The sequence below is a fragment of the Podarcis cretensis genome (assembly GCF_951804945.1).
Source record: "Podarcis cretensis genome assembly, chromosome: 16".
NCBI lineage: Eukaryota > Metazoa > Chordata > Lepidosauria > Squamata > Lacertidae > Podarcis > Podarcis cretensis.
Window position 1 is genome coordinate 5,900,085 of NC_137186.1, and position 27,609 is coordinate 5,927,693.

Below are 27,609 nucleotides of genomic sequence, written 5' to 3' on the forward strand. Positions count from 1 at the left end.
TTGCAACGTGAGAACTCTGATGAAGGATCCCAGATCTCGTGAGTCACAGCTTTTCTTGCAAACTGAGTCACGTGCTTTGCTAACTCGTGAGCTGCACTTGACTGTACAAAGCAGCTTTTAGGAAGGCTGCGTGGGATGTCCGTATGAACAGGCCAATCGGCGACATCAATGTGTGTTGTTGTTGTTTAGCATGACTCATGAATGTGTACCCAAAAACTCTGTTGCCGGTCATGTAGAACTTAAAAGACAACCAGAATTCCACCAGAGATCAAGAACAGTCAGATAAAAGTTTTAAGAATTGGGGTGCAATTCAATCTGACGTTGTGCTCAAGCACAGAGCTGAATTGATTCAGTTTGGAAACATCAGGGAAACTTAGATGATTTTTCTGCATAGTTTAAGACCGCCTTTGTGGCAGGGTTTTGGGCGCAGGCCAAGGTGGGCACTGTGGGCAAGGGAACAACAGCCCAAATAGCAGAGTGGCTCAGAGTAAGAGCCCAAAGAGCAGATTTTGTAGAGCGAGAGAGATTTGGATGTGGAGGGACTAGTAGTGAATTAAATCTGCTGTTGTGTAGGAAGAAACCCACATCCTGGGCCCCAAAGTCAGTCTAAACCTCCAGGGACTTCTGGAGAACTGGAGAAAGCTACTGGGATGCTCTCATTTGCTCCATCCTCTCTGCGCTCAGGTTGAGGGCCTCAACAGTTTCCATTTGGAAGCTTTCTCCAGAAAGAAATTATTGTACCAGATTCTGTGCCCTGCCACCAAACTACAAAAAATAAATAAATATTAAGCCCTCCTGCCGCAAACCTAGAATCCTTTATCCTCTTTGAAAAAGAGGCTTGATATTGTTTTAGAGCGAGAGAAAGCTGAGGAAAACGAAGCCCCCCCCAAAATAAATTTAAAAGCATGGATACAAACTGATTTATTGGAATGTTTGTCTGGGGCTGGAGAAACGGAAAGGGCGTGGGGTGATAGGGGGCAAAAGAAGGGCAGCAAATCAAACTGGTGAGAAATTAGGATTGGATGAGAACAGGCACCTCGTCAGCATCAAACACTGTAAATAATAATAGTGGTAGTAAAAAGGTACATACCAACCCTTTTGACCCTCTTCCTAGCCGCCCTAACACCCTGTCCTTCCCGCCTAAGAGGGCCCAAAACGGCCCTCCGTTCACATCATACTTTTCCTGTACTGGGACTGCGCGTTCTGTTTGGATTTGGGGTCTGAGAGCTGCAGTTCGAGCTGCTTGTACAGGCCCCTCAGTTCCTGAACCTCCTGCAGCACTTTCTGAGCCTGGCTCCAGTTGGACGAGGCCTCCCCAAGCAGCCGCTCCGTCTCCTGCAAGATGGCCTCCGAGTCCAACTTGGAAAAAGACGAGGGAGAGGAGGCGATGGTGGCGGTGGCGGTGGCGGTGGCAGAAGCAGGGTCCTTGGCCTTCCGTTTTCCCTCAGCGTAGCCCCTCACCTCCGCCAGCAGTTCCTGGGTCTTTTCAAGTTTCAACGCAACAAGTTCCTGGATCCGGCCCAGCTGCTCTGGCCCGGCCGAAGCCAGCTGCTCCTCCAGCCCTTTCCGCAGCACCGCCCGGTGCGCCGAGGAAGAGTCCCGGCACGACAGGATCTCCTCCATGGAGGCACATTTGTTTTTCTCCAGGTAGGAGAGCTTCTTCGGAACCTGAGGGGTGTACATGGTACCCTTCTCAAAGGAGTCGGTGCGCTGAGAGAACTTGTCCCAAGATGTCACCTCCCGCCTCGGGAGGCTGTTCGTCCGGCTTTTTTCTGTGGGCTTCACGTTCTCGGAATCCGAACGCCGCCGCCCGGCCGAGAGGTGGGCCACCGATTTGTCCAGGTCCACCCGGAAGCTCTCCTCGCAGGTGCCGGGGTCTTCCGGGGAAGCGTCCTCCTCCTGGATCAAATCAAGGGTCAACATTCCGTCGGACGTTGAGGTAGATGCCTACAGAGGTCATGGGGCAGGAAGAGAGAGAGAGAGAGAGATAAGGGCTACGTGTTTTGAGAATTATTTTGGAGCGTCGTGCCTGTAGGCATCACAAATCAACCCACGGATACAACAGTGCGGTCGCATCTTACGCAGGGGTCACATTCCTGGGATGGCACATAAACACAAAAGCACATGGACACAAACCACCCCCTTGGAGACGCCCTCGTCCGAGCACCCCTAGTCTTCTAGAGCTGGTATGCCAAAATAACCCCTCTGCAGCAAGGCACAGAGCTTCAATGCTCTTTTTGTGCCAGGTAACCCAATACCAAGGACAGAAATGAAGAATTTGGCTCTGATCCATAGTTGCTACTTCCTATGCCCAATGAATCAGTCAACTTTTGCATGTGTATAAACAAAACAAAACATGCATGCTAATGCCATCTGACACACACACAAAAAAAACAACCAAAAAAAACCAGGGATCGAATACAAACATAAGCAGAGCCTGTTGCTGGATCAGGCCAGTGGCCCATCTAGTCCAGCATCCTGTTTTCACAGTGGCCAACCAGATGCCTCAATGGGAAACCTGCAACCAGGGCCTGAACACAACCACGTCTCCCGTGATTTCCAGCAATTGTCATCTGATGCACACTTAATTTGCACAGTTTCAGACATAAGTTCGAATTCTGCAAGTTAAAAGCAAGCGACACAAAGAGCTTGAAAGCTCTTTTTGCACCGGGTTTTCCTGGCGTGAAAAGACTGTTTGAGCTGTCTCCCTTGCTTGGGCAAGCCCCACTCAGCGCGCAGACTCCGGGATGCTCTCATGAGTTCCCGTGAGATCTTGCGTGAGCATCTGTAGCCTGGAGCCGGTGTGCCAAGTGGGCCTTGCCTGGCAAACAAGACAGAGCTTGAAAGCTTTTTCCATGCTGCGTTTTGCGGGAAGCTTTTGAGCTTTCTGCCTTGCTTGGGGAGCGAGACCTGCACAATGCGCTAGTTCCAGGAGTCTAGATATGCTCACACGGGGCAGTTTGAAAATCTGCCTTTTTGTGTGTGCATCAAACCCTTGAAACCAAACCCCTGCATAAGATGATATTGTACTGCACGTATATATTTCCCATGTCCAGTTCTGAGTGTGCGCCATTAATGGAAGCGGGAAATCCGCCTTAACGTACCACAGCCATCAAATGCCCCCTGGTCGGCGGCCGCCTGGAGTGCTGGATCTTGGCCCTGTCGCGAGTCGGGTGGGCAAGGTAACTCTCCTCCTCCACGGTCACCTGAAATGCAACACAAGAACACCCACCGTCAGTTTGTCACGACGACAGGCCAGCGCGGTGGATCGCGGTGAATAATTTATCCCTCTCGTTTTGGCTCCCTGCAAGGGGCTGATCCGTCAGCTTAGCCTGGAACTCTGCGGCGTATTCATTACCCGCAACAATTAGCTGGAATCTCTTTCGGGGTCGAAAACAGCTTGACTGCTGCCTGGTAGAGGCTCCAGATTTTGAAGGGCTGCAAATCCTCTGGAGAGACAGGCGCTGCTCAGAAGTGTGTTGTTGGCCAACGTTCCAGGCATGAAGGTGCAAGCGCACTTTGGTCAAAGCAGAGCATCATTCTGCTAAACCTGTTGGGCCAAGGGCCGCCTCCAGGCAGTCAGAATTTTCCCAGATTGGAGCCCATTCTGGAATGTCAGTTGGCGCATCCAAAGTGGATTCAAGCGCTCTGTCACCCTAGCGCAGAACATTCCCTAGCAAGGGCCATGCTCCCTTCCAGGCAGCTGTCTTGAGGGACCACATTCTAGAGGTAGACAAGGCCAGTGGGGAAACTGGACAGACACGGGAATGTAACATTTTTCTTTTCTACAGTGGGCTAGTTTCTACACAGAAACACCCCTCTGTCATCCATCCATAGCCAGGGCCTTTTCAACACTGGCCCCGGCCTGATGGAACGCTCTGTCTCATGAGACCAGGGCCCTGCAGGATCTGATTTCTTTCTGCAGGGCCTATAAGATAGAGTTGTTCTGCCTGGCCTTTGGCTTGGAATCAACTTGATCCCCTTCCCCTCTTTCCTTTTTCCTTTCTCCTTCTGTGATGGAACTCCTATTTGGGGACTTCCCTGGCTTTTTTCTGGCCCATGTAGGACCAGTCTGGATAGTTGGCCTTGGTGAAGATTTGACGTTTTCATCCCCAAAAAGTTTTTGATTTGAGTTTTTACTGAAATGAGGCTGCATTTTGATGTTGTATTTTAATCTTGTTTTTAAATTTTATTTTAATCAATTGTTTTATACCTGGTGTTAACCACCCTGAGCCCGGCCTTGGCTGGGGAAGGTGGGGTATAAATTATTATTATTATTATTATTATTATTATTATTATTATTATTATTAGGCAAGCAGACAACATAACCAGGGATCAAGGACAGGAAAAGCATTCAACAGGGGTGCAAAACAGAGCTGGCGAGGGATGTGGCCTGGGCACAGAGGTGTACCTAGGAGTTGGTGAAACCAGTCCCCACCAGGGGCTCAAAAGCCACCTATCTGACTATGGATCATATGATGTATTTGTGTGGGGAGATCACCGCTCCTGTCGCACTGAGATCAAACACAGGAGAAGCTTCCCATCCTTCTCGCACCGTGGCACAAAGACGTACCATTTTCCCTGCCCTTCCTCCTTGCCCTCACTCCAGATGTTTCAAGCAATTGGGTCGCGTAAAATGTAGTAATTTCTAATGTGGCTATTGCAGTAAAGTGATTTTCCAGCGAGGGGAGGCGGCGATACAGCTCTTTGCCTAGGGCGCCAGAGACCTTGGTTACACCTCTGCCTGGGAGGAGAATTTGCAAGGCTACATTTGGCCCCCAGGCCTAAGGTTCCCGACCTCAGCCAACCCCAGAGCAAACGCCAAGGGCTGGAGGTAATAGATTTAAGGACAATGATAATAATTAGCCCACTCTTAACCCTAAGGTCCGAGGGTGGGTTGCAGCAATTAAAATGCAATGTTAAAAGCAGTTTAAAATAATCGCAAAATAAGGTGTGTTTTTTAAAAAACATGCAAAAAGCCTGAGCAAAGAGGTACATCTTTAGCATCCTCTGGAAGGTTTACAATGAAGGTGGCGGGCACATCACTGCAGGGAGGATGTTCCACAGCTTAGGGGCCACCACAGGGAAGGCCCCCATCCCCTGAGCCTCTGCAACAACCTAGAGGGCGCCCCCTGCCCATCTCAGCACCCAAGAGGGTCTGTAGGGAAGGAGGCGGCCATTGTCCCATAGTTTAACAATGCACCATGTGGATCAATCTCTTCTTTGGTCTTGCTGCTCCTGATTTAGGCCAAAGGGAGCCTACTTAGTCCAGCATCCTATCCTCCCAGTGACTGACCAGATGCCCCAGCAGGAAACCAGCAAGTGGGATCTGGGCGCAAGAATAACACTCTCTCCCTCCTGGGTGTCGCAGCAACCAGCATTCAGAAGCATCACTCCGACCCCGGGGCTTATTACGGATCAAAAGGCGGAACCGCAACCCCAGCCTTTAAATAAAAGCAAGAAATTCTCACCGTGGCTGCCCCTCGGCCTTCCCCTAAATTTAGCAGCGAGGAAGCGGCACTCTCGATTCTGCCCTGCTCTGCAGATGCAGAATGAGTCACAAGCCCACAAAGGCAGAGCGATCAAATAAGAGAGACAGATGGCCCTGGCGATATCGGAGACAGCAGACTGTAGTCTCGGTTCTTCTTTCTTCCTTCCTATTTTTTTCTTTAAAAGGGTTCCTTAATTCAATCGCACTGTTTAAAACTCTGAGCAGAGGCAGCTCTTTATATAAGCTCACGTTACAGTGGGTGGAAGGATGGCTGGAAAGGGAAAGGGGGGCAACCGGTGGAGAAACAAAAGGGATCTTGGAGGCAGTGGGGCGGGGGGGTCTCAAAAGCTTCGCTGTGGGAGACTACAACCTGGCAGAGGCCCCTTTGTTTAGCCTGCCATAAGCGCAATGTTTTCCTCTTCCCTCCCAGTCCAGTTTCCCTTGCGTGCTGTGGTTTTGTTTGCTTTTAGATTGTGTGGAAAGGAACTCTTGTTTTGACTGTACGTTAAGCTGCTCTGGGGGCCTTTTATTTATTTATTTTTGGCTGAAAAGAAGGGTACAAATGCTCTGAATGAATGAATGAATACAAACGATGTCCATTTCTCATTGTTCCTGGGAGGAGGAACTAAGAACCGTATTTTTCCATGTTTAACTAGGTTTTCCCCCTAAAAAATAATGTCATTAAATTAGGGGGCGTCTTATACACAAATACATCTCCCCCCATTTTCTTAAATCTGAGTCCCCCCAAATAGGAGGCATCTTATACATGGGGGGGCGTCTTATAGACGGAAAAATACTGTAGGTAATTTTACGAGCCAAGCAACCAATAGATTATTAATCTACTCATTGCTTTGCTCATAAAAACAACTCTAAGGCAACTTTCAAAGGGCAACCCCTTGAACAGGTTGGGGGGCGCAAGACCCACATCTTAGGAACAGACTCTGCCTTATGCAGAGTCAGGCGATTGGGGTCCACCTGGCTCAGTACTGCCAACACTGACTGGCAGCAACTCCCCAGGGTTTCGTAAACGGGGGACATTCTGAACCCTAGGTGGAGATTCCATCAAGGATCAAACCTGGGATCTCTTACATGCATAACAGGTTCTCTGCCGCTGAGCTATGGTCCTCCGCTTAAAAATAAAGACTCTAGTCCTCATGATTCTGAACCAAAGGGTTGGTTTAAATAGGAACATGCCTTGCCCCAGGTCAGAGTATTGGCCTGTCTAGTCCTACCCAAAAAAGAAAAAAAAAAAAAGGAGAGACATCACCTTGCCAACAAAGGTCCGTATAGTAAAAGCTCTGGTTTTCCCAGTAGTGATGTATGGAAATGAGAGCTGGACCATAAAGAAGGCTGATTGCCGAAGAATTGATGCTTTTGAATTCTGGTGCTGGAGGAGACTCTTGAGAGTCCCATGGACTGCAAGAAGATCAAACCTCTCCATTCTGAAGGAAATCAGCCCTGAGTGCTCACTGGAAGGACAGATTGTGAAGCCGAGGCTCCAATACTTTGGCCACCTCATGAGAAGAGAAGACTCCCTGGAAAAGACCCTGATGTTGGGAAAGATGGAGGGCGCAAGGAGAAGGGGACGACAGAGGACGAGATGGTTGGATACTGTTCTCGAAGCTACCAGCATGCGTTTGACCAAGCTGCGGGAGGCAGTGGGAGACAGGAGTGCCTGGCATGCTCTGGTCCAGGGGGTCACGAAGAGTCGGACACGACTAAACGACTAAACAACAACAACAACAGTCCTACCCAGAAGATGCCTTCTGGCACTGAACCCGGGACCACCTTCATGCAAAGCAGATTCTCTGTCCGTGGACACCTCATTCCCTAAAAGTTACTTGCCTCGTCCAAGATGCGGTTCTTGGCCCGAGTTATCGCAGAGTTGAGAGCGTTGATCCAGGACTCCTTTTCTTCAGGACTCACAGCCAGGAAGACTAGGTTAGGTGCCTAGGAGAGAAGGAGTGCGCATCAGCTGCAATTGTCACGCCGTCAACAAACCCATCGTAAGGCAAAGGAAGATGGCGTCCATCTACGTCAGAAGGACCAGCGCCTAACAGCTTCTTAGTGGAAGACAGTGCATGGAAATACAAAACCCACTTACAACTCGGTTGGCTTTTTGAAGCACCCAGGTGACACCCTGGTTCTGGAAAGCAGAACTCCCTCCATTAGATCTGCTACAGCAGGCCAGTTCCCTCAGGCCTCCTTTCCCCTCACCTGTCACCTGGCGGCAGCCATCCCATCAGAAGAGATGGAAAGCAGAAGGCCTCTTCCATCAGGACAACTGTTTGGAAATCTATACCTGAGTTTTGATTTTTCCTCTTCCCTCCTTGTCCGTTTCCCCTTGTGTGACGTTCTTGTTTACTTTATAAACCTGTGTGGGCAAGGGCTGTCAGGTTGTCATCTTTTTTAATTGTAGCTAAGCCTTTCCTGGAGTCTTTTTGGCCAAGCAGGGCATGAATTCTCAAACTAAAATGAATAGTAATGCAAAACCATGGTGTCTGAGAGAGGATCACTTAAACCTTGCTTTATTACATCCCTTCCTTGTCTCCCATTAAAGGAGATGCAAGCCAAGAAGACCCATTCTTCACTCGTGGCTCTGTAGCTTTTGATCAGTGACGAAATCCTGGTTTCCTAGGGTGCTATTACTATCCCAGAGCTGGAGAGTCTTAAAAACCTCAAGGTGTCACTGGAATCCAATTCCCCTAACTGCTGACCGCTGGCCATCCTGGCTGGTCTGGCTCCTTTAACCTTGCGGGATGGGTTACCTTACGCCTACAGGAGAGGAGGCTGCAAAAAAATTATAACGCCCATTGTCAACACAAACTCTCCAGCAAATCTGGAGAGATGGAAGCAACTATTCTTATGCCTTGCTCTTTTATTGTGATCCGCGCCAGATTTTTATTGGAAACTCCTTTTTACAGAAACTCCCCGGGCGATCAGGTGAATTTTATGCTTTTTAAAACTCCTCTCAGATCGGGGATGCATCCATCTCTTCTAAGCTGGGAGCTAAATACTGCGCTGCAGCGAGTAAAACTCACCGGGGATTAATTTTAATGAACTTACGGCTTTATTTTCTGCGCCTGGCATTCTATAGTATGCTTCCATTATTAGTCATAGTATCATTACGGCTCTCTGTCTTGTTTTGTCTGGTACTAGCTTATAGATTTTAAAATACTGGCCGCTGACTGTAATAAAGAGACTGCCTGATGGACCATTGGCCACCTTGGCTGGGGGCTGATGGGAGTTGGAGTCCAAGAATGCTGGAAGGACCATCCTTTTCCTGCCACATCCTGCAGCAGGGAGTTCCATAGTTTAACCAGGAGCCAGGAATCCCTCTGGGTGGGGGCGATAGGGAAGACCTACTGTGTTCCCAGGCTCCTTGGAGTGGGCGAGCGAGAACTTGCTGTAGTTCTTTTTGCTTCTGCTTTTTGATTTCCTGAGCTCTTCGCATTTCTCGTAATCGTTCAAGTCAAACACTTCCTGAATGTTTTTCTCGTCTTTTACCTGCAGGCAGGGAATAACAAACACAGAGGGACACAAGTTCAGTGAGAGTCTTTCATTTGCAATTGATTGCTGGTTCTGTCTCTATACACTACAAACCCTCAACTGTTTTAACTATCCTGGCTTATGGAGCCAGCTTGGTGTAGTGGTTAAGAGCAGTAGACTCGTAATCTGGTGAACTGGGTTCGATTCCCCGCTCCTCCACATGCAGCTGCTGGGTGACCTTGGGCTAGTCACACTTCTCTGAAGTCTCTCAGCCCCACTCACCACACAGAGTGTTTGTTGTGGGGGAGGAAGGGAAAAGGAGATTGTTAGCCACTTTGAGACTCCTTCAGGTAGTGATAAAGCGGGATATCAAATCCAAACTCCTCTTAACACAACGAAATCAGACATTGGAGGATTCTGACAGAAGCAAAATGGCCAATGTTGACTTATTTGTCCTGTCTACGTGATGGGAATCAACCCAGCAAATATTGATTGGCATTTGCTGCTGCTGCTTTCAGTCCGCAGACAATTCGTAATTGATGGTTGCTGCCACCTCACATTTAAATTGCATCCAGCATTCATGAGTCATGACGTAGGTAACTTGCGTAAATGGCATTTGTAACGTGCGTAAATAATCAAGTCGATTGCGTTGCATAGGAAGACAAGAAGAAGAATAAGTTAGCATTTGGTGGAAACCAAGATGCAGCAGAATGAAAACAGCGTTGATTGCGACGAAAGCAGATGAGAGTGGGAATCACTGCCTTCTGACTTCCCCAGCCACAAAGCATTCTGGGAACTGTAGTTCCCACAGGGAGGCTAAGGCTCCTGGTCCCCACTGCAGTTCAGCAGCTGACTGCACCCGTTTGGATGGCGGGTGTAAGAGGATTGCACCCTGGAGATGAAGAGGCAGAGCGACTCCTCCATCTGCTCAAGGCCCTCTCTGCTCGCTAGGTGGGATCCGAGCCAAAAAGGGTTGCCAGCTTTTCAGCTTCCCACTGCAGTTGTGTCAATGCCAGACTATCCTCCACCAGGGCCAGGGCTTTTTCAGTGATGGGTCTGACCTGGTGGAATGCTCTGTCCCACAAGACTGGGGCCCCGCAGGACTTGATCTCCTTCCGCAGGGCCTGAGCTATTCCGCCTGGCCTTCAATTTGAATTAGCCTGATCCTCTGTTCCCTTTTCCCTTTCCTCTTCTGTGAAGAAACCCTTTCTGGGACCCCACATTTAAATTCTTCCCTGGTCTCCTTGCTGGCCCTAGTAGGACCAACTGGGCCAGTTAGCCCTGGTGATCGTTCAATGTCTACTGACTGGGTCACCCCCCACCGCCAATGACCCCTGAATTTTTGAATTTGATTGATATTGATGCTGCGTTTTATGTTGTATTCTATGCTGTTTTATGCTTTTTTTAAGTCACATTTTACTCACTGTTTCACATTTGCTGTTAGCCGCCCTGAGCCCAATTTTTAAACCGGGAAGGGCGGGGTATACATAAAAAAAAATATTATTTATTATTAATTGGAAAGCATTACGTTTATCTCCATAGCTGGGGAAGCCACACCTGCAGATTTCTGCAGGATACACCGTCATTGCAAAAAGGACAACCGCCAGGCCAGGTGGACAAACATTTCCTTAAAATAAATAAAGTTTTCAGGTTTTACAGGTGGAAAAGCATTTCCTGGTTATTTAGAAGCCATATGGTGAACGCACTACCACCTTTGGCAGTGCCTCTCTTGGCGGCAAATCCCATAAGTTAACCATGCGTGCAGCTGCTTTTAAAAGTGCAAATGATTATTAGGTAAAGGTAAAGGGACCCCTGACCATTAGGTCCAGTCCTGGCCGACTCTGGGGTTGCGGCGCTCATCTCGCTTTATTGGCCGAGTGAGCCGGCGTACAGCTTCCGGGTCATGTGGCCAGCATGACTAAGCCGCTTCTGGCAAACCAGAGCAGCGCACGGAAACGCCGTTTACCTTCCCACTGGAGCGGTTCCTGTTTATCTACTTGCACTTGACGTGCTTTCGAGCTGCTAGGTTGGCAGGAGCAGGGACTGAGCAACGGAAGCTCAACTCGTCACAGGGATTCGAACCGCCGACCTTCTGATCGGCAAGTCCTAGGCTCTGTGGTTTAACCCACAGCACCACCCATGTCCCTACTACTAATAATAGTAGTAGTAGTGTTTGGGGTACTGACTGCAAATGACACCCCACTAACCAGAACACGGGATTCATTTACTGGAGACTTCCCAATGGAAGGAATGGAATTTGCAGGAGAGAAAGCGCATTCACAGGCAACTTGGGTTTGGTCCCAAAGGTTACACACCGAGGCAACATCCAGGTATAGCCAAAATTCCCTTTGGACTTGCCCCACAGCTAGCCAGCTACAGTAGTGCCTCGCAAGACGAAATTAATTCGTTCCGCAAGTTTTTTCTTCTTGCGAGTTTTTCGTCTTGCGAAGCACGGTTTCCCATAGGAATGCATTGAAAATCAATCAATGCGTTCCTATGGAGACCGTCCGGGGACAGAGGGGAAGGCGCGCGCCTTCCCCTCTGTCCCCTCTTTTGAAGCAAGGGGCGGCAACGGGGAGAAGATCGCTTCTCCCCGTTGCCGCCCCTTGGTTCAAAAGGGGTCCGGGGAGAGAGGGGAAGGCGCGCTGCGCTTCCCCGCTGTCCCCGGAGCTTGCGGGGCAAGCTTCGTTTTGCGAAGCAAGCCCATAGGGAGATGCGTCTTGCGAAGCGGCTAAGAAAACGAAAAACTCCTTCGTCTAGCGAGTTTTTCGTCTTCCGAGGCGTTCGCCTTGCGGGGCACCACTGTATAAGGGAGCCAGTGAGCGGGAGGCTCAGATGTGAGAGGAAGCTAGAAACTCGAAGCGGACCCAGTGCAAAAAGAGCGTTTAAGCTATTGGTCTTGCTTCCAAGTTTTGGTCTTTCTGGCCAAGTCCCTCCTGGAGCACCCTCTGAGTGGCTCACCTTCTGCCAGGGGTAGGCAGTGGCGGACCTAGCAGGTCTCAAATTTCAGCAGCGCCTGGTGTGATGCCAAAATTCGGCGCCCCTGCCTTTTGCGCCCCTTTCTAAATCACAGTTGTGGCATCTCCTGCAGCTTCCCCAAGGCTCCATGCCCAGTGCGACCAAATCAGTTGCGCTCCCTTAAATCCAACTCTGGCGCTACGGATGCTCCCGGGAGAGGTTGCTCGGCAACCTGACTTCCTGCGAGAACTTGAGAGTTCTGTTTTGCGGCTTCCACTCGCCTCTGATCCCCACCAGCTCGCCTTCACAGCATACGGTTGAAACTCTGTTGGGGTACCCACACTTTTTTCAAAGAGGACCAGCTTTGATGAAGTGAACATGTGTGAGGGCCGACCAAGGTTTTTAGGATTGAAGTTGTTGAGATTTTTTTTACAATTTTACCCCAAAGTTGTTGAGTTATTTTTAGGATTTTACCCCAGGACATACAGTGGTACCTCGGGTTACATACACTTCAGGTAAACATATGCTTCAGGTTACATACGCTTCAGTTACAGACTCCGCTAACCCAGAAATAGTACCTCGGGTTAAGAACTTTGCTTCAGGATGAGAACAGAAATCATGCTCTGGCGCGTGGTGGCAGCAGGAGGCCCCATTAGCTAAAGTGGTGCTTCAGGTTAAGAACAGTTTCAGGTTAAGAACGGACCTCCGGAACGAATTAAGTTCTTAACCCAAGGTACCACTGTATACTGCCACAAGGGTGCTGGATTAAATTGATTAAACGGACTTTGGACATGACTGCTGTATGTGGACTGCACCTGAGATGCAGGTTTACTGCATTCCTATGGACGTGTACATATGGAAGATACTTCTATGTTTTAGACCGTCCACCACTCGAAAATATCATGGGGCGGGGTGCCCGAAAAGCCACAAAAGCAAAATACGAAATTAAAAACGACACGGATATCTTAAATCCATCTGCGAAAGTCAGCTTTGAGGAAGGGATGAGCACGCCTACAGTTTAGCAGAAGGAAAACCAACATCGCTGCGCTATTATCCGGTGCATTTTGGAAGTGGGCAGGAACAAAAAGTCAAATGGGAGGGGAGAGGATGAGCGCAGTCTATTTTTAACTGGGCCAGAATCTCTGCTGTGTGCCAGGCAGGACAGCTCACTTTAAGCTGCTTGAGACCCGCAGCCAACGCAGGATTTGCGACACGTGAAATAAAACCACCGCCTTCGCTCCTAAAGCTTTTTGTCCCCAGAGAAGAGATTAGCCAAAAAGGGAATTAAACCCCGGAACAGAAGAGCGTGGACCCACGTTGGGCTTGAACCCGGCGGTCAGGCTCCCCTTGCCGTCCTGCGATCCATTTCCAAACGGACACATTCGCTGCGCATGGGGGGGGGGGACAACAACAGCGTACCAGCCAGATCTCAGTCTAATGCCAAGTTAGCAGCTCACTTCTCTGTGAATCTGTCTAATCCTCTATTAAAGCCTTCTAGGTTGACGTCCGTCACTGCCTGCTGCGGCAAGAAGTTCCAAAGTTTAATTCTGCGCTGCAGGAAGAAATCTACCCTGAATCTCGCAACATTCAGCTTCCTTAGATGTCCACAAGTTGTAGTGTTATGAGAGAGAGGGGGGACGGGACTCTTCTCTGTGTGCTTTCTCCTTGCCAGGCAGAATTTTATGTAGATGTTGGCTCTTATTTGCCTTTGGCTGGGATGGGATGATATGGGATTGGGGTGGCAACTCCCATCTCTTGCGGGGGCGCAATTTGTGCCAGTACCGTGCGTTAAGAGTTTGGGTGTAATCTTCGACACCTCCCTTTCCATGGAGGCGCAGATTGCAGCTACAACAAAGGCAGCATTTTTTCATCTCCGCCAAGCTAATCAGTTGGCTCCTTACCTCTCTCGCCCTGACCTAGCCACTGTGATCCACGCGACGGTCACCTCCAGACTGGATTATTGTAACTCACTCTATGTGGGGCTGCCCTTGAGACTGACCCAGAAACTCCAGCGGGTGCAGAATGCTGCAGCGAGACTCCTTACGGGGTCTTCGCTGCAAGATCACATTCACCCGGTGCTATACCAGCTGCACTGGCTCCCAGTGGGGTACAGGATCAGGTTTAAGGTGCTGGTTTTAACCTTTAAACCCTATACGGCCTAGGACCTGCCTCCTCCCACCCATCTGCCTGCCTCCTCCCACCCCACCACCCTACAGCTGAGAGGGAGCGGTGGACGGCTTAGGACCCTCGTACCTACGGGACCGCCTCTCCTGGTATGTCCCACAGAGGAACTTACAGTCTTCAAACAAAAACATCCGGAAGGTCCCAGGCCACAGAGAGGTTAGGCTGGCCTCAACTAGAGCCAGGGCTTTTTTGGCTGTGGCTCCAATCTGGTGGAATGCTCTGTCCCAAGAGACCAGGGCCCTGCGGGACTTGACATCTTTCCACAGGGCCTGCAAGACAGAGCTGTTCCACCCGGCCTTTGGCCAGGGCACAGCCTGACTCCCTCCTTTGGCAATCTTCACAGAACTTTAGCCTAATGGTTGCCATCAATTTGAGTTGAATTAATTTTATAATGAAAGGATTTTAGAATGTTGTACTATTTTATTGTTGTTAGCCGCCCTGAGCCCGGCTTCGGCTGGGGAGGGCGGGATATAAATAAAAAAAATTATTATTGTTATTATTATTCTCTAAGCTAAAAAAAAAAAAAGGGGGGACGCAGGTGGCGCTGTGGGTTAAAGCCTCAGCGCCTAGGGCTTGCCGATCGAAAGGTCAGCGGTTCGAATCCCTGCGGCGGGGTGCGCTCCCGCTGCTCGGTCCCAGCGCCTGCCAACCTAGCAGTTCGAAAGCACCTCCGGGTGCAAGTAGATAAATAGGGACCGCTTACCAGCGGGAAGGTAAACGGCGTTTCTGTGTGCGGCTCTGGCTCTGGCTCTGGCTCTGGCCAGAGCAGCGATGTCACGCTGGCCACGTGACCCGGAAGTGTCTCCGGACAGCGCTGGCCCCTGGCCTCTTAAGTGAGATGGGCGCACAACCCCAGAGTCTGTCAAGACTGGCCCGTACGGGCAGGGGTACCTTTACCTTTACCTTTAAGCTAAAAAAATCACAAATGCTACTAACCTCTGGTAGCATTCCTAAAGCTAGCAAGGCCTGTCTGACTAGTGGGAGGCGTCCCAAAACAAGTGTGTACGCACCACGAGGGAACGATCGCACCATTGCAGCGCTCCCAACACCCTCCAAAACCACAGGGATTTGGGAGGGGAAAAAAGAGCAAGGGCAGAGGCAGCTTAATGGAGCGCCATGTTCATTCCAACTAGGGAGCCGCAAATAAATGCAATTTTCTCCATTGCAGAACGGAGGGGACGGCAATATCGATTGCTGCTCGCATCAGGTTGACCTAACACAGCTCATGCTCAACTCTCGCAAATCAATTTGGGGGAAGGGGAAGGGCATGTCATGCGCGCCTCTGTGAGCACATGGGCAGCTCAGCTGGGCTATCGCAGCACAAAAATCTATGCCCATGAGCTGGCGATCGGAGCAGTTCGTTGAGAAGCAGAGGGGAGAGAGTCCTTGGGGAAGGTTTACCAGGCTGGGGGTCACGAGGAAAGGAATGGAAATTGCCAATATCGTAATGCGGCGATACCGATTGGCGGTGCTGCCAAATTTGGAATATTGTGCACTGTTCTGGTCGCCTCACCTCAGAAAGGGTACTGAAGAGCTGGAAAAGGTTCAGGAAAGGGGAGCCCAAATGATCAAGGGGATGGAGAGACTCCCCTACGACAAAATGTTGCGGAGTTTGGTCGTTCTTAGTTTAGAGAATTGGCGAGTAAGAGGCAAAATGATAGAAGTTTATAAAATCATGCGTATCATGGAGATAGTAGACAGAGAAAAGTTTTCCACCCTCTCTCCTAACAGTGGAATTCAGGGATATCCAGTGAAGCTGAAAGTTGGAAGATTCAGGACAGATAAAAAGGACTTCTTCACACAGTTGAAAATGTGGAACTCCCTGCCACAGGAGACGGCAATGGCCACTAACTTAGATGGCTTTGGAGCAGACAAATTCACAGAGATTTCCCCAACTCATCCGCGCTCTTTCCAGGTCTGTAAACGGGACATCGGAAGCTGAACCAGACACTATCGTTCCATCTTGCCGGATCTGGAGATGTCTTTGGGGATTGAACCCAGAACTACAGAGCTACAGCCCTCATAAAAAAAATAAAGTAAGATTCTAGTCCTCATGGTCATTGTTACCATCAGTCATTAACTGGCAAGCCATTCACTTGCCAGAACGGCTTGTGAATGGGCAGCCGGTTTGAACAAGAACCGAAGACGCCACCTTCTGCAGAGTCAAGACTACGGGTCCACACTGACTGGCAGTGATGCTGCAAACTTAACGCCGGGGGGGGGGGGGAATCTGCTAAGAGCTAGTGCATTAAGTAAGCGGATGGAACAATTTTAACGTTGGATTAAAATTTAAAGCAAAAAACTTGTGCGTGCCTGCAGGGATCTGGCAACCTTCCGTCTTGGAGGGGTGTGTGTGTGTGTGTGTGTGTGCTTCTGCCTCTCTGCCCCAGGAGCAGCGGAGGCCACGGCTGAAAGTGCCCCCCTCCCCCACTCTTTTTCACACACATCAATAAACACAGACTTTCGCTCTCCAGGGGCATCGATCTACGCACCTTCTCCAAGACTCGTATCAAATGCATTTTAGCACGCTATCGGAATTAATTACAAGAGGTGAAGTCGGGTGGCGGGCAAGGATCAATGCTCTCCAGCCCCCCCCCCCCCCAGAAAACAATAAGCAGCATTTTGAGGACATGTGAAGCTGAGGTCTAGATTTTGGGGGTGGGGGCTTTTAGGACCAAAGGGAAAACAGAAACAGCCTGTTTCTCAAGTCTAGGGTCTTGGATAAAGTTGATTATGTGGCAATCCGCCACCCCCCAGCAACTAGAAGGTGGTGGTGGGTATATAGGGGCAGTGTTGTGTAGTGGTTGGAGTGTCAGACTAGGACCTGGGAGAGACCAGGGTCCAAATCTTGCCACTCAGCCATGGAGGTCACCAGGGGTGAACTTGGGGACCAGTCCCTCCTTCTCAGCCTAGCCTCCCTCACAAGGTTGTTGTGGGAATAGGCAGAGAGAGAACTATGCCTGACACCTTGAGCTCCCTAGAGGAAAAAAGGTAGAATTGCAATCACCTATACGTAAATAAATGGAATTCACCATCCTGCAAACCGGACAGAATTTGCCATATTTGCAGTATTGCAATTGGCCGCTGGCTTAAATGGCTCTTAAGTCAGATTAGACAAATTCATTGCTTTACCAACTGCACTGGCTCCCGGCGGAGTACAGGGTCAAGTTTAAGGTGCTGGTTTTGACCTTTAAAGCCCTGTGTGGCCTAGGACCCACGTACCTACGGGACCGCCTCTCCTGGTATGCCCTGTGGAGGACCTGAAGGTTCACAAATGACAACACTTTGGAGGTCCCAAGTCGCAAGGAGGTTAGATTGGTCTCAACTAGGGCCAGGGCCTTTTCAATACTGGCCCCGACTTGATGGAATGCTCTGTCACAAGAGACCAGGGCCCTGCGGGACTTGACATCTTTCCGCAGGGCCTGCAAGACAGAGCTGTTCCGCCTAGTCTTCGGTTTGGACTCACTCTGACCCTTATGTATCCCTCCCCTTATGGTTTTGATCTATGGGCTACTTTTAAAACGAGGCTGCATTTTAAATTCTATTTTAACCTGTATTTTAAATTGGTTTTTTTTCCCTATTATGTTTTTACTGTAATTTTACTGGTGTTAGCCGCCCTGAGCCAGGCTCTGGCCGGGGAGGCAGGGTATAAATAAAATATTATTATTATTGGCAGGGAAGGAGACCTAACAATGGCTGTTAGCCCTGCTGTCTAAATGGAACTCCAAGTTCAGGGACAGTCTACCTCTGTTGCCTTCGTTCCCTTCCCCATTTACACCCGTTGACGCTGGACTGGAGAAATATTTTATCTGATCCAGCAGGGCTCTTACGTTCTTCCATTTTCCTTCCCTTCCTTTCTTTTAAGTGGGAGAGGTCAGGAATAAAAAGAGTAGATTTCTAACCCTTAGGGGTTCAGAGGTAGACTTTTGCAATATTCCGGCAGTGCCTGGCATAATCTCAGAAGACAAATAATCACAGGGCTGGGAGTACCTCAAAGGCTCATCTAGTCCAACCCAGTAGGACTGCAGGAATCTTTTTGCCCTACTTGGGGCTCAAACCCACAACCCGGTGATTCAGAGGCTCTACGGACTGAGCCAACCAGGAAGAGAGTTTTGTAGCAGAAGGAATTAAGCAAAAAAATCACCAACCACGTGAAGTTGCTTCGTGTGTGTGACTCACGCGGGGTCACAGATCCAGCTTTGCCTAGTGCAAGGATTTGGGTTGCCTGGGCAAATGATTTCGGAAATATTTTTAGCATGGAGAACACCCAGCGTTGTTTACAAGCCTGCATCCTGAGAGGATGAGAGGAAGTTCAGAATCAGCAAAGGAGGCTGCACACCATGACTGCAGTTGGAGGGCCAGCGACAAAGAGAGAAGGCCAGAGAATCGTTGACTTTTTTAGAGTTGGAAGGGACCCAGAGGGTCATCTAGTCCAACCCTAGCTCTGGTCAGACCTCACCTGGAGTACTATGTCCAGTTCTGGACACCACAGTTCAAGAAGGACACTGACAAACTGGAACGTGTCCAGAGGAGGGCAACCAAAATGGTCAAAGGCCTGGAAACGATGCCTTATGAGGAACGGCTAAGGGACCTGGGCATGTTTAGCCTGGAGAAGAGGAGGTTAAGGGGTGATATGATAGCCATGTTCAAATATATAAAAGGATGTCACATAGAGGAGGGAGAAAGGTTGTTTTCTGCTGCTCCAGAGAAGCGGACACAGGGCAATGGTTCCAAACTACAAGAAAGAAGATTCCACCTAAACATTAGGAAGAACTTCCTGACAGTAAGAGCTGTTCGACAGTGGAATTTGCTACCAAGGAGTGTGGTGGAGTCTCCTTCTTTGGAGGTCTTTAAGCAGAGGCTTGACAACCATATGTCAGGAGTGCTCTGATGGTGTTTCCTGCTTGGCAGGGGGCTGGACTCGATGGCCCTTGTGGTCTCTTCCAACTCTATGATTCTATGATTCTAACCCGCTACAAAACTGAGGCCCAGGCAGCAAGGGACGCCTAACCCGAGGTTATCTCGCAAACTCTGGTTGGCTAGGTCCCTCCCAGCCAAGTCCTCCTGATGAACTTCAGGACTCAATATTCCGCCATCGATAGAAGGGGAACATCCTCCCAGCTCAGTCTGGATCCTTCGGCTCAGACCAGTCCATCAAGAACACACAAACACCTTACGGATTTCGATTTAAGGTATGATTTCAAAAACATGCCACTCGTCATGGAAACAGAAAACCGGCTTTGCACGCAGAAGGTCCCGACTTCAGTTCCTGAAAGGCTGGGAGATACATCCTTCCTGAAACCTTGGGAGAGCGACTGCTGCCAGCCAGTGTAGGCAGTACTAAGCTTGATGGACCAGTGGTGTTGCATTCTGTACAAGAAGGCTCTTAGAGATGTCCCCAAAATAACATCAGGTGTAAAAGATGGCAGCTCAGTTGACTGGAAGAGAACATCGGTTGCCCTGACTACTGGCACCACAAAACTTGACTTCCACAACTCTTAACCGCCTTACGGGACCGCCTCTCCTGGTACGCCCCACAGAGAACCTTACGGTCCACAAACAATAATACTTTGGATGTCCTCAAGGAGGTTAGACTGGCCTCGACCAGGGCCAGGGCCTTTTCAGCCCTGGCCCCGGTCTGGTGGAACGCTCTGTCACAAGAAACCAGGGCCCTGCAGGAATTGACATCTTTCTGCAGGGCCTGCAAGACAGAGCTGTTCCGCCAGGCCTTTGGTCGAGGTTCAGTCTGACCCCCTTCTTTCTATGGGACACTGTATGTAAGTGGCCTCTCTGGCTATTTCTACTGGCCCATATGGGACCAGCATGAGTGGCCGGGCCTGGTGCACTTTTAATTCCTTACCGCTACGGTTATGATTCGTGGGTTCCCACTTAATTTTATTTTAAATGTGATTCGAATTGTATTTTAAACTAATTGTTTGATTTTGTGTTTTTTAATGTATTGTATATTTGGTGGTAGCTGCCCTGAGCCAATAAAAAATATTACTATTATTATTATTATTATTATTACAGTGGATGCTGGACGCTCAGGTTGCGAACGTGATCTGTGTGGGAAGCACATTCGTAACCCGCAGCTTCTGCAACCCGCAGTGCCATGTCTGCGCATGTGTGGGTCGTGATTCGACGCTTCTGCACATGCGCAAAGTGCAATTTAGCGCTTAAGCGCATGCGCAAGCGCCGAAACCCAAAAGTAACCTGTTCCGGTACTTTCAGGTTCGGCGTGGTGTGAAACCCGAAAGGGCTAAACCCGAAGCGTCTGTAACCCCCGAGGTATAACTGTATTATTATTATTATTATTATTATTATTATTATTATTATTAACCAAGCCAGATGAGGGATGGATGAGGGAGTTGGGAATGTTTAGCTCAGATAATAGGAGACTGAGAGGAGATATGACGGCTGTCTTCAAATATCAAAGCTGACACCCAGAGGATGGAGCAAACTTGTTTTCTCCTGCTCTGGAGGGTAGAACCCGAACCAACCGATTCAAATTACAAGAAAGCAGATCCCAACAAAACACATTAGGTAACCACTTCTGATGGCAAGAGCTGTTCGAGGGTGGAACGGACTCCCTCAGAAGGCAATGGACTCTCCTTCATAGAATCATAGAGTTGGAAGAGACCACAAGGGCCATCGAGTCCAACCCCCCGCCAAGCAGGAAACACCATCAGAGCACTCCTGACATATGGTTGTCAAGCCTCTGCTTAAAGACCTCCAAAGAAGGAGACTCCACCACACTCCTTGGCAGCAAATTCCACTGTCAAACAGCTCTTACTGTCAGGAAGTTCTTCCTAATGTTTAGGTGGAATCTTCTTTCTTGTAGTTTGGAACCATTGCTCCGTGTCCGCTTCTCTGGAGCAGCAGAAAACAACCTTTCTCCCTCCTCTATGTGACATCCTTTAAATCTCCTTCATGGGAGATTTATAAGCAGAATTTGGATGACCTTCTGCCAGGGATTCTTGAGGGCATTGCAGGGGGTTGATCTAGATCCGCAGTTCTCGACCTGTGGGTCCCCAGATGATGTTGGACTACAACTCCCATCATCCCTGAGCTCTGGCCTTGCTAGCTAGGGGTGATGGGAGTTGTAGTTCAACAACATCTGGGGACCCACAGGTTGAGAAAGGCTGATCTAGCTGATCCTTGGCGGTCCCTTCCAATTCTAGGATAGCAAATGATTCCCCCCTGCAAAGAATCCTGGCAGCTGCAGTTTGTGAAGGTTGCTGGGAACTGTAGCTCCATGAGGGGTAAACTACAGTTCCCATGAGTCTTTGGTGGCGCCGGGGTGCCTTTAAATTGCACAGCGTGCAACGCAGCCTTAAGGCACAGCGGGTCCCGAATGAGCCCCTTCCTCCAAGCCCTTTGCCCCCACCTGCCCCCGCCTACCCATCGAGCGAGCCACCCACCCACCCTGGAGATCGGGTGACTCCGTAACCGGATCACCCCATTCTCTGCCTTTCTGCCTAATCACCTCTCTGCATTTCTAATGCCTTAGTTTCCTGCCACCAAAGCGCCCGGTCAGTTTCATGGTAATTAAAACGCCCGCTCTTCCGAAAGCCTGTTTCTGAGAACCCTCTTCTTGCGAAAAGCCTTTGGGGGGGACGACTTTTCAGTTTACTGGAAAAGTTAGTAAGCCGAGACGTGAACGAAGTTGACCAAGTTATGCTGAGAAAAGTTTCCCTTCCCTCTCCCATAATGCTGGAATTTGGAGGGGGGGTGTTGACGAGGATGATTCAGGACAGGCAAAACCAAGTCCTTCTTCAGTTGAACTGTGTAATAATAATAATAATAATAATAATAATAATAATAATAATAATGGCTTCCCCAGCCACTCTGGGCGGCTTCCAAAAAAATATTAAAATACTGTAATACATCAAACTTTAAAAGCTTCCCTAAACAGGGCTGCCTTCAGATGTCTTCTAAAAGTCTGGTAGTTGTTTATCTCTTTGACATCTGATGGGAGGGAGTTCCACAGGGTGGGCGCCACCACTGAGAAGGCCCTCTGTCTGCTTCCCTATAGTGAGAGATCCACCAGAAGGCCCTCGGAGCTGGACATCAGTGTCTGGGTAGAACGCTGTGGGTGGAGACGCTCCTTCAGGTATACTTGACCGAGGCCGTTTAGGGCTTTGAAGGTCAGCACCAACACGTTGCATTGTGCTCGGAAACGTACTGGGAGCCAATGTAGGTCTTTCAAGACCGGTGTTATGTGGAACTCACTGCCACAGGATGCAGTGATGGACACCAACTTGGATGGCTTTAAAAGAGGAAGATTCGTGGAGGAAGGGAAGGCTCTATCAGTGGCTACGCTCTGCCCCCACAACTGAAGGTGGTGATGATTCTGAATACCAGTGGCTGGGAAGTGCAGGAAGGGAATCGTTGCTGGGCTCCATCTCCCAGCACAACAAATGGACAGGAGTCAGGGTCCAGAAAGATCTGAATTGCATTGCAAGGGTCCTTTCCGACTATGAGTCTCTATAAACGGCCTCAGCCCAGTACACCTGAAGGAGCGTCTCCACCCCCATTGTTCTGCCCAGACACTGAGGTCCAGCTCCGAGGGCCTTCTGGCGGTTCCCTCATTGCAAGAAGCAAAGCTACAGGGAACCAGACAGAGGGTCTTCTCGGTGGTGGCACCCGCCCTGTGGAACGCCCTCCCATCAGATGTCAAGGAAATAAACAACTACCAGACTTTTAGAAGACATCTGAAGGCAGCCCTGTTTAAGGAAGTTTTTAATGTGTGACATTTTAGTGTATTTTTGGTCTCTGTGGAAGCCGCCCAGAGTGGCTGGGGAAACCCAGCCAGATGGGCGCAGCACAAATAATAAATTATTATTATTATCATGAAGGTTGCTCGATTCCTCAGCCCTGCCTTAGGAGCAGTCCACTGTTCTGTTTGTCTCAGGAACTGAGGACATGGAAACACCAACTCGCTCTTCCCTTCCCTTCCCAAGATTGTGTAAAGCCAGGAATACAATAGACATTGGTGGGATGGTGCAATGGGGTGTCCCATTAACTCCCCACCCACCTCAAACATTTCAGGTTCCCAGGGCTTCCTGAGGAACAAATCCTATCTGACCACATTGGTGGGGAAAGCAGATTTACAAAGACAGGTCCTCATACAGGACTAATTTCAAACGTTTGCAATCCATGTGGACTGCAGAAATCTTTCTGCAGAAATCTCTCTCCAGTCATGGGGACTAGGAACTCTTCCTGCTTTAAGGCGTCACCCCCCAGGTGACCTGGTGTCTGTTTACATCCATTCGCGGCCCCCTTCCCCCCTCCCCGGGTTCTTCTCTCGCTGCTATCCTGCACACCCTAACCCAGACCTCTTAATTCTGAATGCAAGCTGATGGGGGCAGGGACCCGACCTTTTCGCACAAGTGACAAAAGCACCATCTGCCCTGGACGATGCTACAAAAAAAAAAAAACCCCACACACACCTCAAAGTGAAAAAAGAAGGAAGAACAAATGCATAAAAGTTAGGCTTCCTGCTGCTATGACAAACTGAGGGTCACGAAGAGTCAGGCCAGAAGGCCGGATGTGCAAAATAGGTTTAAACCACATCACCCCTTATTAGAAACGAGACCCTCGTAGTCTCCAGCTGCATGCAAAGTGCTTTTTTGGTCTCTTACCACTGAGAAATTGGGGCCGTTTCCTGTCCACCTGAAAATTAAGAGCTCGGGTGCAACTTCCAAGCAATTTCTTTGGAAATAATAAATAAGGACATGCACTGTGGAACTCCCTGCCTATTGATAGCAGGTCTTTTTTTGCACACACCTGCCGAAAGCATTTTTTATTAGACAAAGAATCTAAAGCAATATCCGGCCGGCGTGAGTTTTAATCCTGTTTTTACTCTACTGCTATTTTAACTTTTCAAAAGTCTTAAACTGTTGCTAGTTCTTCTCGACAACCTGTGAGATTTGCCCCCCCCCCCCGCAATCGAGCGGCGCATAAATTTTATGAAATAATTTCTTTAGCCCCAGGAATTTTTTCTTTTGCAAACGGGTCACGGCGATGGTGGAAATAAGAGGGCACAGGTAAGAGCGTCAGGCCCATCGATGGCAATGCAGCCAAGTTAATGCTCGCTCAGGTTAATCGTCCGCAAAGGATGAAGGTTTTAACAAGGCTAAGGGAGAGATTTCCACTTAGGGGGCCTGCGATGTGTCACACGACTTTGCATTTAACCTGCCCTTTGTCTCACAGCCGGCCCGGCAAGCAGGAAAGGATGTCGCAGGAGGAAGCAAGCCTCGAAATCGAGATGCAAATTTTCAGGAAAGGATGGCTGACAATGCAGAACACTACAGAAATACAGGAAGCTCTCAGACCTCTGGTCCATCTGGTTCAGTATTGTCTGCACTGACTGCCAGCAACTCTCCAGGGCCTCAGGGCCTCTCCCATCCCTACCCAAAGATGCTGCCAGCAGGGACTGAACCTAGAGCCTTCGACACCGAACTCTGGCAAACAATGTTCCCGACACCCGGGATGGAAAACCCATAATGGCGCCCATTGCTCTGGCCAAGTAGCCAGGGGAGCACCATCACAGGAACGCACAGCAAGTGCTGAGCAGCAGAGCCACCGGCCTTCCCTTTAAATCAAAGCAAGATTCCAGTCCTCAAGAACACAAAGGAAGGACTAGCGAATAAGAAGGCAGGAACTTGCCATTCCAGAAGTCAGGCCGTCAGTCAATCTAGCTCAGTACTGCCCACACTGACAGGCAGCTGCTCTCTTCCTGGGCACTGAGTCTGGGACCCCCTTCATTTCTTCTCTGAGAAGAAAGCAAGGCGCTAGTCCTCATCAATCTGAATAAAGGGCCGGTTAATGGAAGAACCTAAAAAGCCATCTTACTACAAGTGAGGCCATTGGTCCCTCTATCTCAGTATTGTCTACTCTGACTGGCAGCTCCAGGGTTTTGAGATGGGGGTCTACCTGGAGATTGAACCTGCGACTTTCTGCATGGAGGGCAAATGTTCCCGGCCTCAGCTGCGGCCCTCTCTAAGCTGTCTTATGCTGACCACCTGTGTCCATTAAGCTAAGTATTGTCTGCACTGACAGGCAGCACCTCTCCCAGGTTCCGGACCTTCCCAGCCTGACCGGGAGATGCCGGGAATGAACCCGGGACCTTCTGCATGAAAAGCAGGTGCTAGGTCCCTTGGCCAGGAGGCCACCCGTCCCCACTCCCCAACAGCTGTGAAGACACCAAAGGGCTTTTGAACCCCTTTCCCTGCCGCCAGGGGTGCCAACCTGAATAGATCATTGGGGGGCCAGGTAAGCCCCACATAATCAATTCCAAGGCACATTACATGCACACCATTTGAATGGCAATTCCCATCCACTTAGGGGGCAGCCCCCTCAAATATTTATTGGGGGGCAAGCAACTGACCCCTCTCAACATTAATCACCTTTGACCCCACATCCTGGGAACGAGCCGCCACATTCCCACAAGGGCCCTGGGCCTGTGTCCTTTGGGGGCAGCCCTATAGCGCCTGCCGCGCTTCCACGGACTTCAAAAATTGCTGCCCCTTTTCAACTTGCAAAATCTAGGTCTCAGGCAAGGCCCCGGCCAGTGGTCTTTCCTCCCTCCTCCCCCCCAATTTCCTGTTTTGGAGCTCCGGCTCTGAGGGTGGGGGGGCGTGGGAAACGGTTGCCATCTCTCTCTGGGGTGGGGGAGCAGGGCTGCCCTCCAAGGAGATTCCAAGAGAGAGAGAGAGAGAGATCCTACCTCCTTCTCCGAGATGTACAGCTGGTCCCCTTTCAGAACCACGTAGCGGTTTTTCCAGATCTCCCGGAAAATGCCTCTGCCACAGAATTTCCGGACCCAGCCCACCTTCTCCAGCAGAGTGGGCTGCTGGTTCCCATCCTGGTGACCCTAGAAAGAGAAGCCAGAGAGAGAGAGAGAAAGAGAGAATTGGAAACTGTGATGGAATGTCTTTTATTTCAAGCCTCTCCAACCTGCATCCTTCCTTCCTGGAGACTGCAGGATAGGGCCCCTCTATCGCTGCAGAGTCTGCTGGCAATCTTTTCTGAGCTGCCGTCCTCCCTTGAAAGTGTGCAGTTATTATTATTATTATTATTAAACTAACTAACAAAACAATCCCAATTCTAACGGTCCCTCTGTGTGTGAGAGAGAGATGATGATGATGATGATGCACAAATCAATAAACATTTTTTAAAAAACCCTCTGGCACCCCACCACCACCCCACACCGCCTCCACATCCATTATGTAAGGAAACAGACTGTGTCAATCTGTTCCCCTGCCCACTCTGCGTTTCACCTTTTTTCCTTAAAAAATAAAATAATCATCACAATTTTCGTGTTTTCCTTGCTTTCTCGCCCTTTGAAAACGCGGCGCATAACAACATAATATTAACGGACCTAATAATAATAATATTCGCACGAGGCCCCGTTTCTAAGAGCAAATGTGGGGCTACAGAATTGGATGTTTTCAGATGGATGTCCCCCCCCCCTCTAACCACGGTAAACAGTCTTAAATCTGGAGAATAGGCACCCTGCGTTGTTTCTGTAAGGGTGCTGGGTTTCTCTGCTGTTTCAAATACTCCCAGAATTAATGCAAAAAACCAAACGAAAACAAAACACCACCCACCCCCAATTTTAATAATAAACATTTGACAATCCAGCTTCTGTACCAGTTTAAAGGACCCAGCTATTGGGGGCTACTGGGGAGAGATAGGAGGCAATTGAATTGTTGGAGGAAGGGGGCCGAATCGAAGGGCATCGAAACGATATTTACAACAACAGCAACCAAATAATCAATAATCCAGAAAAAACGCAGGCTCTGACACCCCAGCTTCCCCCCTCCCCACCGCGCGCCCCTCCAGTCTCACAGAAACTGGACAATGACCCTTCTGCTTTTGGGGGGTCTTCAGAAAGCGGGCTGCAAACTCACCCGCTTGGTAGAATTGGTTTTTTTCATCATTCCTCGGGGGGTGGCCGTCAGGAAAAAGGGGGTGGGGGGAGGACGGGGGTGGGTGAGAGGAAGAGGGGTGGGGGGAGGAGAAGAAAGAAAGAAAGGAGAGGGAGAGAGGAAAAATCAGAATCGAAGCTGGTCTCCTGGAGACGAGCAAGCAGCTGAAGGCTTGGGAAAAAAGGCAGGAGGGGAAAAAATAAATGGCTCCCCCCTTTTTTCCTCCCTCCCTCCCTCTTTATTTCCTCGTTGCCTTCCTCCTTCCTCCCTCCAGCTCCCCTTTCTTCTTAGAGGGAGCGCAAGAGATCTCCGGTGGCATGGACCTCTTTGCGATGCGCGCACATCCCTACTGAGAGAGAGAGAGAGAGAGAGAGAGAGGCGCCCCCTCCCTCCCTCTCTCCCTCCCTCTTTGCCTCGCCTGCTCCTTCCTTCCTCCTCCCTCCTCCTCCCCCCTTTCTCTCCTGTGGGCAGGCGCTGGGAGAAAGGGGTGAGTCGGGGCTCCACAGCCCCATCTATAGCCAGACGAGCGCCACGGTGCCAAGAGGCGAGGCG

The 27,609-nt window shown here is 49.7% G+C and overlaps 1 protein-coding gene across 1 annotated transcript; it reads right to left on the minus strand.

Annotated features, from left to right (window-relative positions):
* Nucleotides 1–906: 906 nt before the first annotated feature.
* PLEKHO1 (pleckstrin homology domain containing O1) lies at nt 907–27,609 on the minus strand. The gene is made up of 6 exons (XM_079958226.1): nt 27,040–27,609; nt 25,854–26,000; nt 8,858–8,998; nt 7,337–7,441; nt 3,105–3,206; nt 907–1,947 (listed from the first exon to the last, which is right to left on the minus strand). The coding sequence occupies exons 1-6, from the start codon at nt 27,067–27,069 to the stop codon at nt 1,168–1,170; spliced, it is 1,305 nt and encodes a 434-aa protein (XP_079814352.1). The 5' UTR covers nt 27,070–27,609; the 3' UTR covers nt 907–1,167.